The 19,810-nt window shown below is 38.6% G+C and overlaps 1 protein-coding gene across 1 annotated transcript; it reads right to left on the minus strand.

Moving 5' to 3' along the window:
* Positions 1–13: 13 nt before the first annotated feature.
* On the minus strand, positions 14–14,120 carry LOC149016301 (PI-PLC X domain-containing protein At5g67130-like). The gene is made up of 9 exons (XM_089157451.1): positions 13,977–14,120; positions 13,790–13,870; positions 13,563–13,685; positions 13,362–13,475; positions 11,460–11,561; positions 11,054–11,354; positions 10,717–10,940; positions 10,521–10,607; positions 14–351 (listed from the first exon to the last, which is right to left on the minus strand). Exons 1-9 carry the CDS (start codon positions 13,992–13,994, stop codon positions 160–162), a joined length of 1,242 nt encoding a protein of 413 aa, XP_089013577.1. The 5' UTR covers positions 13,995–14,120; the 3' UTR covers positions 14–159.
* Positions 14,121–19,810: the final 5,690 nt, after the last annotated feature.

Here is a 19,810-nt window from a genome sequence, read left to right on the forward strand (position 1 = left end):
GCTATCTTCATTAAATCAACAAAAAAAAAAAAAAAAATTAATATTTTCCGTGGATGAATCACTTTTGGCACTACTGTGTATAAGGGGATGAAGAAATGATAGTATATAGGATAATAAATAAAAGAAAAAGAACATGAATAACCAAAACCTCAAGAGAATTTATAACCATATTAAGCTTGATAGCGCACAAACTGAGACTGCACCAATCAACCACCACAGTTGAATGGGTCTTTTCTCCAATGAAGAAGCAAAACTGGTATCTCCCCCAGGAACCGCTGCATTGGTTGAAGGGGTCGTGGAAGAACTAGGTTCTGGGGCTGGAACCTCACACATTCCATAGGTTGAGTTTGCCTGCATTGCATGAACACGAGTAATAATATGTTAATGCAATAAGAAAAGAATAAATTTCATAGTTATCTCAGGAACTAGTATTTGCGAACTATGGACCTAGATGGTGAAGCATTATGTTGCACTAGGATGGTGATGCCTAGAAGGAGGACATGACAGAAAAATCTAATACCCTACCCCAGGATTCCCAGCTTTGATGGCTGTCATCTAATAAAGCTAGGAATTTGATGACTAAATTAAACATTCGTATAATAATGACATAATTTTCATGATTTCTTCATATTTTGACGGTGGATGTAAGGTTCGTCTATTTTTTATGAGGAGAATACTCAGCAAGCATAGATTCAAAGGTAGAACAAATGTAGTCGACATTGCTACGAGATTTTTAATTGTCTCAGTCAATATGAGGGTGTTCTTGGTTTTAGAAAGACTGCTGACCAAAATAAAGCTATCTTACTAAAGCTCTGCTGGAGACTTTTGACTCAACCCTCTTCTTGGTGAGCTCAGGATGTAAAGGCTAGATACTTTCCTGGTACCTCTTTGTTTTATCCATCAGTTGCCTCTAAAACCAGACCGCGTAGCTGGTTAGGAATCAAAACTGTCCTAGATCTCCTTAAACCGAGAGTTCAATGCAAATTGGAGATTGGTCTTCTGTTTCCTTAGCCTTTGACCCTTGGATTATGTTGTTCCATTGGCCTAAAATGAAGGTGTTGTCATTGTTGGCAACTTAAGTGGGCTTTGATATGGTACAACAACACACAAAAAGGTTCCGAGAGAAAGAATCCAATTCAAATAAAGAAAACTCAAGAATCCCATTTTAGAGGGTCTCTGTCCAGGTTTGATCCGAGAGAAAGAATCCAATTCAAATAAAGAAAACTCAAGAATCCCGTTTTAGAGGGTCTCTGTCCAGTTTTGATCCGAGAGAAAGAATCCAATTCAAATAAAGAAAACTCAAGAATCCCGTTTTAGAGGGTCTCTGTCCAGTTTTGATCAACCTCTTCATCGGATGGTCATCCAGTGTTCGATTGAGCCGATTTTTGGAGGAGAGCTTCATGACTTCTTGATCTTCAAATCCAACGGTGGGATTGTTCATTGGAGATCTCTAAGTTAGTCCGATTTGTACGTCAAAACACTCCTTGTTTAAGTTAGATAGGAACTCTGAGTTTGATTCAAACTCTGAGTTAAATTAATCTATAAAAGGAGAGCAAACTCCAGCAGAAAAGGGAGGACGTTTTGAGGAGCTTGGGAAGAGCGTGGAGGTCGAACCAGAAGACGTTGGTTGGCTTTGGAGATCTGAAGCTTGGGAATAAAAAGAAAGTGAAAGAGAAGGAAGAAGAAGCAGCAGAAGAAAAGAAGGGAACATGGTTGTATGGTTTTTTTAAAGAGAGAAAAAAAGATTGAAAAAAGAAAAAAAAGAGTTGGAGAAAAAGAGAAACAAGTATTGTTACCATGCATCTTACACAAGTTGAGGTAACCCGTATTCACAAGTTATTGTCTATTATTTTCTAGGTTATGTTTAATGATGAAGAACCTAGATCATGAATGTAATTTGGGGAACTTGAATTATTGGTTTACATTGTGACCTAGCAAGTTGGAGCTTGTCTAGGGGGTTGGGGTTGGTGCCCTTGTCTGAATTGGATTTTAGACTATAGCAGGGATTGGTGTTCCTGGATTGTTGTAGCAGTCAAAATATCTAGGAGTGTATTGAGTAATATACGAAACCCTAGGTAGGGTATTACTCCATGGATGTAGGCAATTTGGCCGAACCACGTAAACTCTAGTGCATTGTGTTTTTTGTTTATTTTTCTTTGTTGCACATATTGGAGTGCCTTGATTGTAGAGTGGTGGTACACTGTCTGGTAGACCCAGCCACATAGTGGTGTGTGGTGGATGTGTCCTTGTGCAGTTGATAGCTACGAGAATGTTCTAATTAATCTTGTTTCGAGATTAAAGAAGCTTCACATTGAAATGAATTTTTGAAGTCACTGATTCACCCCCCCTCTCAGTGTCAATCTGGGAATAACAATTGGTATCAGAGCCAGGTTCCCGTGAAGAGAAGTGTAACCACTTCGGGATTTGATCAGAGAGTTTGTAAGAATGGCCACAAGTGAAGGCAGCTCCAAAGACTTTGGGAAAGTTCCTATTTTTGATGGTACATGATATGTTTTTTGGAAAAGAAGAATTCAGATATACATTGGATCTCTAGGGTATGATGTATGGCAGTCTGTGATTAATGGCTATGAGGAACCAGTAGCTCAGCTTATAGACAATGAGGCAAAAAGGGCTTATGTACACAATCTCAGGGCGTTAAATGCTATCATGTCTGGGCTGAATGAAGAAGTCATGGCTAAAGTAATGAACTGTGATACAGCTAAAGAAGTCTGGGACAGGTTGATAAGCATCTATGAAGGGGACATCAAAGTTAAGAAAGCCAAACTGCAAATCTTCAGAGCACAATTTGAAAGTCTTAAGATGGCTGAAGAAGAAGACATAGACAGCTACATGGTCAAAGTAAATGAGGTTGTAAACTCCATCAGAGGAGTTGGAGAAAAAATTGAAAATATTGTGATATGTTAGAAGATTCTCCGATATGTGCTTCCCAAATATGACTCCAAAGTCTCGGCCATTGAAAAAGCCAAAGACTTGGATACAATCACTCTTTATGAAGTACATGGAACACTTAAAACCTATGAGATGAGAATTGAAAAGGGCAAGTTCACAGAGAAGGAAACAACATTCAAAGCAATGAAGAAGCTAAGGGTCAAAGAAGAAAAAGAATCTGAAGACTCTGATGATGAAGTTATAGCTTACTTAGCTAGAAAGTTTAAGAAAGGAACAGGTAAGGGAAAAGCACCTTTTAAGTGCTTCAGTTGTGGTGGAATAGGACACTTTGCCTCTAAATGTCCTAAGAGAGGAAACATAGATGAAGAGGAAGATGAAGAGGAAGAGAGAAATGATAGGAAGGGAAAGAAAAAATTCTTACCAAAGAAAAAGAAAAGTCATTTCAAAAGGAGAAGTCTTTTGACTAAGAATGAATGCTACTCCTCTGAAGAAGAATCAGATGAAGACAATGACTCAACTGATGAGGTTTTATTTATGGCTATTGAAGATGATGAATCACCTCAAACTAAAGAAAAGTCGATGATAATGAAGACACTGAAGGTGAAATTGATTATGTTGGTGAGTTGTACTCTGCCTTGCTTGATCTCAAAAAGGAAAGGAAGAAAAATAGAGAAATGAAGAATCAACTTGAAAATTCTGAGATAACAATCAAGGAGTTGATTGTCATAATTAGTGAATTGGAGCATGTTATAAATGACTCATCATCTTGCCTCTCTCTCAAGTGTAAAGAGTGTGAAGAACTTGAGAAAGAAGTTGGAAGGTTAAGATCGGAACTTGAAGGAGAACAAAAGAGGAGTTATTTAGAAGCTACCACATCATCCACTCCGATTACATTGAACTTTAAGGACAAGACAGTTGAAAATCAAGTGACAGGGACTACTCATTTTACTTCTACTTGGGAAGAGATAATGTACTAGATGAGATCTTGAGTGTTCAGAGGTCACCTCATATTAAAACTAGTCTTGGATACTCAAAGGGGGAATGTTCAAATGTAAATAAGACCAATGGAAATAGAAATACAACAAATCCAATGAGTCTTGATGAGGAGCACCAAAAGAATCCATATATTGGGAAGACCAAGCCAAAGATGAGTAAAGAAGGCTATCTTTGGAGCTTATCATAAAACATTTAATAGTCAAGGCTTTAATGGGTATTGTTATGGATGCAACAACTTTGGACATAAAGTGGCAAACTGTAGAAGACAAAACAAGGTTGTGGCATTCAACAACATAAACAGATTTGCTCCATTGGATAAGGTTAAAATAGAATGCTTCAGGTGTTTCAAATTGGGACATATTGCAAGGTATTGTTGGACTGCTCTTCCTTCACAGAATGAGATAAACCTTCCCAAAAAGCTAGCTCAAAGGCATGCACAAACAATTCAAAGAAAACCGAGGGAACCTATTGATGTATCAGATAAAGCAGTTTGGGTTGAGAAAGGACAAAAAGGAAAATTGATAAATTCCTTGGTAGTTCAAACAACTTTCAAGGCTCATAGTAGTGAGGCACCTTGGATTCTTGATAGTGGGTGTTCCACACATATGACAAGTGACAAGAATAGGTTCTCAAGCCTTGATGTAGTGAAAGGTGGTTCAGTGAGATTTGGCAACAATGATGGGGCCAAGATTGAAGGTAGAGGCTCGGTTAAGGCTGGATGAAGGAAAGTTAAAATCCAATAATGTTCTATATGTGAGTGGGCTCAAACACAATCTTCTTAGTGTGAGCCAAATCTGTGATGATGGATATGAAGTTCTTTTCACTAAAGAAGGTTGTGAAATCAATAAGCCAAAAAATGGCAAAGCAGTGGCTTTAGGAACCATAACAACCGGAAACTTATATGTCTTATCAAATAGGTGCATGGTGAGTCAAGAGGATGAAAGCTTGTTATGGCATAGGAGATTGGGGCATATAAATTTCAACAAATCTTGCCAAGCTCAGTAAAAGGGAAGTTGTGAGAGATCTTCCAAAGATTAAAAGGCCTTCAAATCATGTATGTGGTCCATGTCAAAAAGGGAAGCAAACTAGAGCCACTTACAAGCCCAAGGAGTATCACATATGCAGCTCCCTTGATTTAATTCACACTGACTTATGTGGTCCTATGAGAACAGAAGCTTTTGGAGGAGAAATGTACTTCATGCCTTTCATTGATGAATGCACAAGAATAACTTGGGTATCCTTTCTAAAAGAGAAGACACAGGCATTGGACAGCTTTATAGCTTTCAAGAAGCTAGTTGAAAATGAAAAGGGAAGACTATAAAATGCCTAAGATCAGATCAAGGTAAGGAATATACATGGAGAAAATTTTCAGAATTTTGTAGTGAGCATGGCATAAAAATCCAACATTCAGCTGCTAGGACTCCACAACAAAATGGAGTAGTGGAAAGAAATAATCGAACTATTCAAGAGATGGCAAGAACAATTCTCTCTGAAAGTAATATATCAAAAATGTTTTGGAGAGAAGGAGTCTACAGTTCAGTCTACATCTTAAACAGGTGCATGGTGGGACCAAATAAATAAAAAACTCCATATGAAATGTGGTACAGCAGGAAGCCAACTGTGAAGCATTTTAGAGTTTTTGGGTCCAAATGTTTCATCAAGAGAAAGGAAGAAAATTTGGGAAAGTTTGATGACAAGGCTGATGAAGGTATCTTTTTGGGGTATTCTTCTAAGAGTAAGGCATACAGGTGCTTCAACAAAAGACTTCGAAAAGTTGTAGAAAGCTCAGATGTGAAGATAGATAAAAATCTACCTCAGCCCAAATTTGTTGCCACTGAGGACTCGACCTTGGACAATGTTGAAGATAATGAAGAGTTTGAAAATGAGACTCCACATGGAGTAGAGTCCGATGAACATGAGTCTGATGTTGAACCAGAAAGAGATGGAAGACCCAAGGATAACAAATGGAACAAAGTGCATCCTCCTGATCAAATCATTGGCACATTAGATGAAGGGATACAAACAAGAAAGCTAAAGAAAAAGAAGACTACTTTCTCACTGATATCTCAAGAAGAGCCCAAGTCAGTCCATGAAGCTTGTAAAGATGAAAATTGGGTGAAAGCAATGAATGAAGAGCTTGACCAAATTGAAAAGAACAACACTTGGGAACTAGTTCCTAAACCAACTGATAAGAAAGTTATTGGCACCAAGTGGGTATTTAGAAATAAAATGAATGAAGAAGGGCAAGTTGTCAGAAACAAGGCCAGATTGGTGTGTAAGGGATATGCTCAAGTAGAAGGGATAGATTTTGATGAAACTTTTGCTCTAGTGGCAAGGTTGGAATCCATTAGAATGTTCCTAGCTTTGGCAGTCTTTAAGGAGTTTAAAGTTTATCAAATGGATGTTAAATCAGCCCTTCTAAATGGTGATTTAGAAGAACAAGTCTACATTGAGTAGCCGGATGGATTTGAAATAGGTGATGATCCAAATATGGTATGCAAACTCAAGAAAGCATTATATGGTTTGAAACAAGCTCCAAGAGCTTGGTATTCACGACTTGACACTTACTTGCTACAATTAGGTTTAAGGAAAGGAACCGTGGACAACAACCTCTATGTCATGGCTGAAGATTGTAGTAAATTGGTAGTTGTTGTGTATGTGGATGACATCATCTTTGGAGGTCAGTGTGACGAAGTCTGTCAAGGTTTTGCAAGGAAGATGAGTACAGAATTTGAAATGTCCATGCTTGGAGAGTTATCCTACTTCTTGGGTTTACAAGTAAATCAAATGGCAAGTGGCATATTCATATCCCAAATAAAGTATGTTAAGGAAATGTTAAAGAAATTCATGATGGAAGATTGCAAACCAGTGGGAACTCCTATGGTGGTTGGATGCAAGTTGAGCTCAAGTGATGAGTCCCCCTCAGTTGATCAAACTCACTATAGATCTATGATTGGGAGTCTCTTATATCTAACAGCATCAAGACCAGACATTTTACAAGCAGTGTGTCTTGTGTCAAGGTTTCAAGCAAACCCAAAGGAGACTCATCAACAAGCAGTGAAAAGGATTTTCAGGTACTTAAAAGGGTCTATGGAATATGGGTTATGGTATCCTAAGTCTAAAGACTTCACACTTGCAGCCTTCTCAGATGCATATTGGGCCGGAAGCATTGATGACAGAAAGAGCACTAGTGGAGGTGCATTCTACTTGGGGAGAAGTTTGGTTGCTTGGCATAGTAAGAAGCAAGATTCTATATCTTTGTCTACAGAAGCTGAATATATAGCAGCTGCAACCAGCTGTACTCAAGTGATTTGGATGAAGAGACAAATTTCTGATTTTGGCATCAAATGTGATAAAGCTATAGCTATCAAGTGTGATAACATGAGTGCTATCAATATCTCCAAGAATCTAGTGCAACATTCTAGGACCAAGCATATTGATATAAGATATCACCTTTTGAAAGAAAAAGTGATAAAAGGTGAAGTGAGCTTGGAGTTTGTTCCCACAGAAAATCAAATGGCTGATATCTTCACAAAACCACTGTCCAAATATAGTTTTGAGAGATTAAGAGTAAAGCTTGGGGTTGTGGCTCCAAGGGGGAGTAAGTGAGAAAATACATAGAACATCATCTCTCCATAGGATAGGAAGGTGCGGTGGGCACTCCTATGGAAGAGTCTATAAAGGGGGAGCTCTATGGTAGGGGGAGCACAAAGCACCCTTTGTACTTGTTGTCAAAGGGGGAGAGAAAAGAGAAAAGGAGGTTGAGTTGCCAACAATCCCAAGGGGGAGATTGTTGTTCCATTGGCCTAAAATGAAGGTGTTGTCATTGTTGGCAACTTAAGTGGGCTTTGATATGGTACAACAACACACAAAAAGGTTCCGAGAGAAAGAATCCAATTCAAATAAAGAAAACTCAAGAATCCCGTTTTAGAGGGTCTCTGTCCAGTTTTGATCAACCTCTTCATCGGATGGTCATCCAGTGTTCGATTGAGCCGATTTTTGGAGGAGAGCTTCACGACTTCTTGATCTTCAAATCCAACGGTGGGATTGTTCATTGGAGATCTCTAAGTTAGTCCGATTTGTATGTCAAAACACTCATTGTTTAAGTCAGATAGGAACTCTGAGTTTGATTCAAACTCAGAGTTAAATTAATCTATAAAAGGAGAGCAAACTCAAGGGAGGACGTTTTGAGGAGCTTGGGAAAAGCGTGGAGGTCGAACCAGAAGACGTTGGTTGGCTTTGGAGATCTGAAGCTTGGGAATAAAAGAAAGTGAAAGAGAAGGAAGAAGAAGCAGCAGAAGAAAAGAAGGGAACATGGTTGTATGGTTTTTTTTAAAGAGAGAAAACTGAAAAAGATTGAAAAAAGAAAAAAAAGAGTTGGAGAAAAAGAGAAACAAGTATTGTTATCATGCATCTTACACAAGTTGAGGTAACCCGTATTCACAAGTTATTGTCTATTATTTTTTAGGTCATGTTTAATTATGAAGAACCTAGATCATGAATGTAATTTGGGGAACTTGAATTATTGGTTTACATTGTGACCTAGCAAGTTGGAGCTTGTCTAGGGGGTTGGGGTTGGTGCCCTTGTCTGAATTGGATTTTAGACTATAGCAGGGATTGGTGTTCCTGGATTGTTGTAGCAGTCAAAATATCTAGGAGTGTATTGAGTAATATACGAAACCCTAGGTAGGGTATTACTCCGTGGATGTAGGCAATTTGGCCGAACCACGTAAACTCTGATGCATTGCGTTTTTTGTTTATTTTTCTTTGTTGCACATATTGGAGTGCCTTGATTGCAGAGTGGTGGTACACTTTCTGGTAGACCCAGCCACATAGTGGTGTGTGGTGGACATGTCCTTGTGCAGTTGATAGCTACGAGAATGTTCTAATTAATCTTGTTTCGAGATTAAAGAAGCTTCACATTGAAGTGAATTTTTGAAAACACTGATTCACCCCCCCTCTCAGTGTCAATCTGGGAATAACAGATTACAAATATGCCGGGTCATACTCTTCCTTCTGCTCTATCTATTGCTTTTAAATACAATCTTGTAGCTGATTTTTACTCATGAAACTCTTGGCTGTTAACCTCTCCAGCATTCACTCTTCTAACTCTTCATTTCCAATCGGCCATCCAAGACATCCCAATTTCTCCCACTCCAGATCGTTCGTATTTTATTCCTACGAAAAGTGGGATTTTCTCTACCAAGGCTGCATTCCTTTCTTTGTTACCCACCTTACCCCCCAAAAACAGGAAATGGTGGACCTATCTATGGAAATTGAAGACCCCTCCTTGAAATACTATGTTTTCTGGAAATTGCTGAATTCTGGACTGTATCTAAATTCTGCCTTAACAGAATGGAAAGATATCAATCCTTTATGTCTCTTTTGAAAATCTGATATAGAAACAGAGTGGCATCTATTCTTCATGTGTCCTTGGGCAAGCCACATCCAGTTCTGCGGTCCTTTTGGATTGAGAACCTCGAGTTTATCTTTCAACTCTATTTTCGATTTCTGTTTGCATGCCTTAAATTGGTTTAAAGATAACTCTAGTACTCAGCTCTGGTTCTTTTCTATATTGATCATTACTTGTTATCATATATGGGAGGGCAGAAATAGGAAGGCCTTCTTGGGTACTCAGAGGTTACCCCAAATTCAATCCTCTCTACAACTTATTGGATCTCCTTGCTTTTCCCTATTGATGACTCTGATCTAGATATTACTCCCATATCTACCACTGCTATAGCTTTGGTTTTAATTCCATGGCCTAATGCTGATGAATGCTCTTTACAGCTTGTAGGAGTACATAATTCTTAACTAAGACAGTTCGGTTGGACTTTTTGTGTAGTGCATCATGAATTCATCTTGTTTTCTCACCATGGAAGTTCGATAGGAGATGGTGCTTTGGATGCTGCTGTTGATGGCTTTTTTGTTGCTCCATCATAAATGTTTTTGAGTCCTATAAACTCTACTATTACCACTAACAGTAGGCATCTGTGTAATATATTGCCTAAACCTAGCCAGCCTTGGCCGTATCATCTAGTACCCCAAATTTTGCATCTTGTACAAAGGGGTCTCCCAACTATTAAATATGCGGATAGCTTATAATAATAATAATAATAATAATAATTATTATTATTATTAATAATAATAATAGTAATAATAAACTTGCAATTACCTAAATTTTACGAATTAATGTTTTCAATCAACTCATTTGAATTTCAAATCAAACATTGAAGATATTTCAGTACAGAACTTCGACTGTAATAAAAAAAAATTTCCTGAATTCTAAGGAAACCTAGAAGCAAAATAATTGTCCAGCTTTTAAAACACAAAATCAGTGTAATGGTTTAGAGATCTAAATATTTTACCACAAGCTCTAATGGAAGAAGATCAGGATTCATCAGTAGGTGGTACATTCCATAAATGTTGTCAGACAACAAACCACTTTAATCCCAGCAACAACTATATGCAGGAATATAGTCTTCTAAGGTTAGAAGAATATTGCATTGACGTAATATTATTTCCTAGTCTGCAACAGCTGTTCTAGACTCATTAATCAAATTTTCCTTTAAGATGTAGTGTATTTGACTATTATGAGGTTAAAGCTAACTGACCTTGCAATAGTTAATGTTGGTACACCCACAGGCTAGATGACCATTTGCTACATCCACAGTTTCTGGCGCACCCCCTCCATCGCTTTTCTGCAATAACAAGACAGGAAGGTTGAATAAGTGTTCTTCAGATGTAATTTTCCTTCAGTAAACTTTGCAGAATAGAAACTCCAACACATATCATCATCATCTTCACTACCATATAATAATCAACAGCAATGAAGTTGGCCCACCGATCCCCAGCTGCTTTGTAGCAAGTGTTCAACATGTTCATAAGTGGATCAGAATTATTTGCACAAGCCTCATCACCATTTGGGTTATCAGGGAAGTAGTTCTGGAGGACAAGTGACTTGGTTGTTGTATTCATGGCTGACGATTCTGCACGGTTTGGACAGGAACCCGCTACCATTCCACCATCACCATCTGAAGTTTTAGCCCACCACCGTTAGAAACCACGTATTTGCCTCAAATTTTGGCATCAACTCAACCGAGTAGCAACTTTAATAGGCAGAATAGTGTGTGGGAGAGGTACTCACATTGGTTTTCTACGACATAATTCCACTCATATGCAATCCCCTCGGAGGCCTCCTTAGCCTTTTTGGAGGTGAAAACCAACAAACGTTGATTCTTTTTTACCATATCATCTACTGTTGGCCAATCTCCACCATTTTTGGGCATACTTGACACAGGGAACCAGAATTCCATGAGGCCTGAAGCATTGAAGACTTTTGTCAATCCCCCGGTGGCTGTGTAGTCCTCAATAAAAATAGTGACAATTTCTGAAGGGTTTGCAGCAAGAAAGACTTCAACCTCTTTCAAAACATTGAAGGCAGGTTGCTGTTATATCAAATTTTGTAGGAGTTAGTTGCAGATAAGACTGAATCAACTGAGGAAGTCAGCCTCACAAATAAACCATAATCCTTATCATGAAAACTGACTTACAAATGCAGTGAAGTTGTAGCATACGCCGTCGCCAAAGGAGTGACAGAACCAGATGTCATTCAAGAAGTCATACATATCAAGCATCAATCCCCTGACACCGTTCTGCAATGGAACTCAAACTTCTTATGCTCCCAAAAAAAATCTGTAATCTGTAGAGCTAAATTGCATCTGATTTTTATTTGAGTAGAAAGGGAATTTATTACAACAGAAGACAAAGGAACCCCCCCCCCCCCCCCCCCTTAATCATTTCCTAATTTGCACATTATATCATCCATATTTCTTATAGCCCATTATACAGGGGCGCTTAAAATAGGAAATGTATCTTTGCTTAAGATAGAGATCCTTTCAGAGAGCCCAAATTCATTGAAGCAATGGATAAGGTCCATTTCCAACAGAAGACAAAATTTTCCTTGCAAGTTTAAGATCCCTCAAGTACCCCTCAATCAGGGAACAAAATGAGTAACTTCCATGAGGATAGTCTTTACCACAATGCGATAATTTCATGACCATTAAAGAAATTGGTAACTCTGAATGATCCAGGTTCTCTGTCTGACATAGGTACTCAAATCCATGCAGCTGATCGTTTTGCTAGTTGGGGTTCACATATGTTATTCAGAACCAAGCAGATCAAGGTAAATGCCGACCCTAGTTGTGACTAGAAATGATACAGGGACAATATTTATACACATCAAAGAAAGAACAGCTAAGAACTGACCTCAGTTGTGGATAATACAGGAGTAATGTTTGTACACATTGAAGAAAGATAGGACCCCTCTTTGCTGTCATCTTTACACCCCACATCCAAACACAAAAACAAACCAAACTCCATAAAAAAGAAAAGAGAAAAGAATGCTTTGCAGCTGTATTTTAGAAGCAGTTGCCTCACAATGTGTAAATAATTTTGGGTACGTATAAAGAAGTTGGATCTAATGTTAAAATAACTAGGGCAGTTATCAAGAAATTGGGTCCCCGGGATTCTTAAATTAGGGAAGAATTAAAAGAGCGGAGCAAAGGAAGAAGATAAGAACTGGGTTGCAGATCCCAACTTAGAAGATAACTATGAAATTAATTCCATCAAATCCAGAGATGCATCACTGCAGTGAAGTCATTTGGATTTATTGATAGGTGAAATTGATAGATTCAATGTTAAAGATTAGCTTACATGTTCAGTCATCTCCATACCCTAAAGAAAAATAGGAAAAAAAGCAACTCACAGATAGGCCTGTAAACGGACCGGATTCGGCTCGGATACTGGTGTATCCGAATCCGATTAGCAAATCCGCTATCCGAATCCGAATCCGGCAAAAATTTAGAGTAGGCATCCGAATCCGAATCCGAAATTTTATCGGATATCCGATAATAATCGGATCCGATAAAACATCCGAATATTGATTGATAATTGTCACTTTTTTACAATTTTTATCATAAATTTCTAATTTCCGATTAACGAATACCGCTATCCGAATCCGATTACCGGTATCGGAATCCGATTATCATCTATTTTTAAAGAAAAAAATGTTAAATACTTTACTCTATCCGGATAAAAATTTATCCGGATATTATCCGATCCAATAAGCAATTATCGGAATCCGAATCCGGTTGCTTAGCGGAGGATACGGACGGTAAGAAAATTTTCGGATACGGATACCCTTAAACGAATACGAATGCGAATTTGGAGGCGGATTTCGGCTATCAATTTACAGGTCTACTCACAGATTACCAAAAATATTCATTTCTAACTACTATATTAATGACAAACCTAAAATTATTGACAGAATTTAGATTAGTCACTAACAGAAATCTCATTTGAAGATAAGAGAAAGAACTTGAAAGGGTTTTCAGGTTGTTTCACTGTGAACCTGCGAGAGGGAGAAGGGAAGTAAATCGATGAATGATACATACCTCGAGCTGGCTAGTGATGGAATCATCTTGTTTCGCTTCAGTAATAACCAGCGAACGAGCATATGAGTTGTGTGTCGTCAGCCATGAATACCGATTAAAAGGTAACCCACTAACCTAAATCACCAAGCCAACAATTCCAACGAAATCAGGGAAAGATTGAAAAAGAGCATACAGAAATTCTCCCAAAAATCAGTTACATACCTTGGTAGTGGGATCGAGCGGTTGGATCTGAGTACATCTTGATTTTGTGTTACCATTAGCAGGACACGATTGGCAGAGCAAACCCGAACCACAGTTCTGGCTCAAACTGCAAGAATCCCCAACCTGATGCAGAAAAATAACAACGAAATTTTTAATTTTTTCCGGAAAAGCAAAGGTAGTTATCTGCTCCAGTGAATAAAAAAGAAATGATAAAGAGGAAGAGAAACCTCAAGAGTGGAAGCAAAGGGGAAGAGGCAAGCGGCAATGAACAAAGTTGCAAAGGAGAAGTTTAGAGATGTTGTAGATTCCTGTAAAGCAACAATGAAGTATTTCAATGGTTGTTCTGTAATTGAATCCAAAACAAAAGGCAATGCAGAACTCGAATACTGAGTTTATCGACATTAACTGACAAACCTTCATGGCCATGGCCATCTATCTTCCTTGATATCTAAATGCCAATCTTTCCAAGTCCCTTAAAGAGATCAAGTAGAATGCACTTCTGGGTTGTTTCAAGTTTCAAGATTCAAATGAGAAAACCTCAGGCATGTTCACACTTGGCCTAGTTGGTATGATTTTTACTCAGGAACAACCGAACAAAACCATTGATTCCATTTATATTTGATTACTTGACCCAGTCATGCATCCAGAGAGGGGAAAAAAATATAGAGAGCAAATTATCAACGACTCTCTTCCTTATTTTCTAATGTCTATTTCTAAGTTCTAACTTCTAACCTGGATTCTGAAATTTGAACTGTTTGTAAACGGCGTCTAGTTTTTATTATTATTATTAGGCTATATTGTAGGTGAATGGATGTGTAGATTGATTTTAGCGAACACTCGTTGATATCTTACCGTTAAATCTATAGAATTAAGTTTGAACAATTCAAGTTTAAGATTTTTCCCACTACTTACGGGTATTTTTCATCACCGGTTATTGTCAATTTTTTTTGTTTTTTACTGGATAAAGTCGAACAACCTCCGCCCCTTGGAAATGAGGTTTTCTAGGGCCATAGCCCCTTGGAAAGGAGGTTTTCTAAGGTTATTTGGCTATGGCGTGTTTCAGGCGTGTTCTTGATCCAGTTTTAACAGATTTAATGGAGTTTAAAAGCTTGAGTTGAAGGTTCTCTGTTGATTTCATATCTTTTGAAAACCAACTCCTACCCGAAGAGATCTTCACCTTTCAGAAGATAAGAAAATTGAATCATTCACAACAAATAGTTTGAACCAGTAAGTTTCAACGGAAGGGATGAAAAAATATTAGAAGCCATCACAACCGATTTCGTAAGAAGCGTGGAAGAAACTCAATAACCAAAATGACAAATTCATTGATGAATTTTTTTTTTTTTTTCTCTTGATAAACTATTACACGAATATTAAAAGAACTAACAAAAAGAGAAATGATGAGAATCATGAGATAATACATCAAATAGGATAGCAACGCTTACTAATCAAGAAATGGCGTTTCATCAAATAAGCATAAAAGATCTCCAAGTGTTTTTCTAGAAACCCCAAACCTTGGAAGAAAATTTAATAGGCGTTTGAAGAATAAAGTAAAAACATTACTTTTCAATGGAGGAATTGTATGGATAGGTGTTAAAGGTTGAGGAATCAAAAGTAAAAATCAAACAAAAATAATATGGAGATACGGATTCCTTTCACAAAGATGGTGCAAGGGTTTCACTAGAGATAGAGAAGGTATAGAAATGAATGTTTCTAATCATTACGATTGAAGAAGTAGCAAATAGAAGAGTTTTATCTAATATGAGAGTGTTTTAACAAGGTTCTTATGTTTAGAATGTGCCAAATTACAAGAATGCTATCTTTGAAACTATTTTCCTTAAAAGCCATACTGTATGGTATCCAGTGCCACGACGAGTGGTTTTGTAAAAGTCATCCAAAACCTCTTCAATGATGTTAGTGATTGGTGGCTTGAGTTGGGGCAGCCTCAACATTTGTTCGGTGTCTCCATCATCAGAGGTACATGCTGATGTTCGCCGAAGAATAGCTCTCAACAATGATGTCTACAAGGCTACAGCAGATCATCATCGATGATATGTGGAGTTTCAACCAGGAGACATGGTGATGGTTCGTGTCAACCCAGAAAGGTTCCAACACGGGGTCAACAACAAACTCCATCCAAAGAAGATGGGTCCATACAAGGTGCTGAAACGCATTGGACCAAATGCTTATGTACTCGAGCTACCAGAAGAAACGAACATAAGCAATGTCTTCAACGTGGCCACCATCTGTACAACTCATATAATATATACAATGAAAGGAATGAGTTCTGATGAACTCAGTAAGGAACAGACAATTCTCATATATATGTCAATACAATCCACGAATGCATACATGAAATGATATGGATGATATGTAGAAATATGAATGCTACTAAGATCTAACTATGCAAGTCTCTAACAGTTGACATGCTTTAAGATATACACCATCCCTCCTCTAGGTAAGTCTAGTCACTCTGATCCGGCAAGGACTGGTTACCTCTGTAGGGATCCTGGGCAAAGGGGTAAGTCCACACCTGGCTCTCAAACCATGGCTGGGGATTAAGTCAACACTCTCTCACCACGACCATTGGCAATGAGTACTGGCGCATGTCGGGGTTTCTAATCCAATGCAAGTCATAAAGGTAACATACTATATGAAGTCCAGATACTTCCCCTATGGCACCAACCAACTTGGTTCAATATCCTCCGCAACCTAGGAGTGAGAACCCTCACGGACTGGCTACCGTTGTTGGACTCCACTCCTTAACCCTATGATCATCCACATATTATTGGGGTAGATGCTCTTATGATTCCTCACGACACCCGGTCCGCTCCTTGGACGTCCATGAGCCCAACCCTAACATATGCAACCCTACCATTGCATGACCAATAGTGGACCACTGAGTCTTCGCACGGGACTGGTTACCGTTGTAGGATGAAACAGAGTCACGTCACCATTGTCACGGGTCACCCGGCTTCAATTCCCCTGCTGAAAGGGTAATAGCATGTGGGGTACCTAGCCATACAATTCTAGACTCTCCTAGATATGTCATCTAGTAATCATGATAGTGCTAGAGGCATCAGTGAGCATGTGTCCCATACCACAGCCCTTTAATATCTCCAGCCAAGATATCCCAATGGAATACCCCTTCCATCACAACTACACTACATCACTCTTTAGCATACCATGAACAGTTGTGCAATATCAAAAAAGATGAAGTACATCAAGGAACACCACAAACAACAAGTATACAATAAAATTCACATGCTTTACACAATTACAGCAAGTTACATGATCAAAGAATAGTAAATAGAACAGCTGAATCATCATGTATATGTAATTGCATATAAATAAGAATGCATGTCCTTACCTGTAATTTAGTAAAAGTCCTCTAACTTGTAATCCAGAAACTATTATAAGACTTTTATTTGAAATAGAGAACACCTAGGCATAGGGTTACAAGAATGTATAAGAGTCATCAAAACAAATCCAAAATCAAACCTACATTGTCACTGGAAACCAGCTGGTTGCTTGTGCCAGTCGCTTAGGTTAAGCGACCTCCACAAGCGACCGCCCCTGTTTCAGACAGTTTCCAACTCCAAAAATTGGACTTTTGATCATCCGATTTCAATCCGTTTTGGGATGATCTTAGTCCGAATTTCAATCTTAATAGGCCTAGAACAAAGGGGTAACAGGAAACCCTAAAATTAAAAAAGATTTATTACCCAAATCATTCCCCTTGATTAGATCCATCCATTAACAAATGCAGGGATTCATTCTTGTACAGAATCTCATCAAGAACATTGAAAAGGGAGATACAACTAATCAATTGGGTAACCACTAACAAAATGGGGATGGGTTCATATCAAGTAGAGGTTAAAAAGAAGAGAATAGCAGATGGAGATTCATTACCTTAACCAGAATCACCAAGAATAGAAGAGAAAAGGTTCCATATCATTAACATCACTTCGCCCACCTTCCAGCATGTTTCCACTGCCGCCTAATAGCCCAAAATAGCAATCCCGAACATAATAATGCGTTAATAGGGCGAGGGTTGCTATTTATAACGAATAGGGGGCAAAATAAGGCATTTTCCCACAAGCAGAACCGGGCGGTCGCTTAAGGCGGTCGCTTGGTTTAATCAACCGCCACTTGCAACCGCCCCCAAGTATATTGCTATACAAGGGTGCTTTGCTCAAGGAGTTGAAACCCAAACACAACCTAACCCAATACAACACATGGGGGAGGTCTTACCTTCATTCAGGACATCTCCAAACACCACTTGCCTTCTACCAGAGATCCAACTTCCCAGTAAGGCAGATTCTTCAACAAGAGAATCCAGATCCATGGGTTCTGGATATGGATCATGGACTTCTATCTGGACACTCCACAAAATTAATCCGGCTAGACCTTCGGGTTCTCGGACCTGCAATACGGATTCCAGGTTAGAAAAAGGGGGTTGTTACAAAAACAACCACCACCTCTACAACAATTGCCACCATGACCATCATCCTTTTGCAAAGTCTGGGTAGTGAACGCAAGAGTTGAATTCAGTGATTCCCCAAGAATACCTCGATTCCTTAATTCATGGCTCTTCAGAAGAGGAACGATTTCAACATATGACAACACAGGGTGCTTTAACATTTAGTCGAGAGCAAGAAGCCATTCCGCTGATTAGCCACTGGTTTTCCATTTGACGCTAACTTATCATAGATCTTCTAGAATTGAGTCAAGAAATTAGTAAGAGGCTGCGATCTTTCTTGCATAAGAAATGGAGATAAGAAAGAAGTTCAAATTCCCTAGCTTCAAAAACTTGTGAGAAGACAATGCACCTACCGCTAACCCAAGAAAACTTTTGGAGAGGGTGTCACACCACACCCCACCCCACCCCACCCAGCCGGATCCAGTCATACCCAAATACCCATGGAGATGATACACCACAAGACCTAGGTTCAGTGACAATTTCATACAACAGATGATATAACATAATTAAAAGGACAAGAATAAATCAAGTTCAAGTATAAAGTTAACAAATCTGAAATAATGATTACAATCGTCCAAAACTTCAAATCAAAAGTTAAAACATTAGAGTTCCAAGAAAGATAGAATGTCTACAGCAGAAATATTCAAGAGTCTCGATAGAAGATACCTCGCCTCTCCCAAAAGAAATCAACGTGTAAATATAGAAAATGAACATAAAAGATATTAAAGATTTCCTAAGGATGGCAATGTCTCTATCACTAAAATCCAACTCCGTAGGAACAATCGAGGCATGAGCACGTAGCTTCATGTGCTTCCACCTCTTCCTCAATTGTACCTTCCAAAAAGCTTCCTTGCGACAAACCCTCCTCTTGGAAGGGCCCCTCATAATTTGTAGAAAAATCTAAAGAAACTTATACAAATAAATAAATGAGTTCCACATAACTCAGTGAGGTTAACTAACATTCATGTCAGGCATTCAATCATAACATCCACATCATGTCCACAAGATGATAATAAAATAAATGGCAAAATATATAATGTATGGTTATAATAATATGTTCCTAACTCTACTATGAAGTCTCTAAGGTAGACATGCAATAAGAAATCACAAGTCTCCTTTGGGTGGTCTCAATCACTCTTCCCTCATGGCTCTGATGCACGTCTTTTGGGTTCTCCGCAATCATTAGGTAAAGTCCGTCAGCATGGTTGGGGTTATAAGTCACCACTATCTCACATCACTGTTTGGTATGAGACTTGGCGCGTGTCAAGGTTATACTTAGGTCCAATGCAAGGTCCTATGATCTCGTATTACATATGGTCCAGATACTTCCCCTATAACACCAACCAACTCAATTTAGTATCTATTTCAACTAGAGTCACCGTATCCTATGGAACCAACCAGCTCAGACTATGTTAACTCTTAAACCTATTGGTCATCCACATATAATGGATGATGCTCTCCATGTCCTCTCACGGGTTGGTTATCGGTCTTGAGCGCCCATGAACCATTATCTATTATATGCAATTATACCAAGCTATGATGACAGTGAGCATGCTTGACACACAGGACCCAACGACTGGCATCATACATTAACCAGCTTCAATACCCCTACCAGAAGGGTAGTAATACTCAAAGGAATTCTTAGCCTAACACTTCTAGACACTTATCATTCATGTAGTTTGATCTAGATGCAATCACATAAGGTCACCAGGGTAATGGGCGAACCCACAACTCTAGTTAGTAAAATAAGATAAGAAAAATAATC

This window comes from Hakea prostrata, chromosome 5 (genome assembly GCF_041222555.1).
Source record: "Hakea prostrata isolate BN-2017 chromosome 5, UWA_Hpros_2, whole genome shotgun sequence".
Taxonomy (NCBI): domain Eukaryota; kingdom Viridiplantae; phylum Streptophyta; class Magnoliopsida; order Proteales; family Proteaceae; genus Hakea; species Hakea prostrata.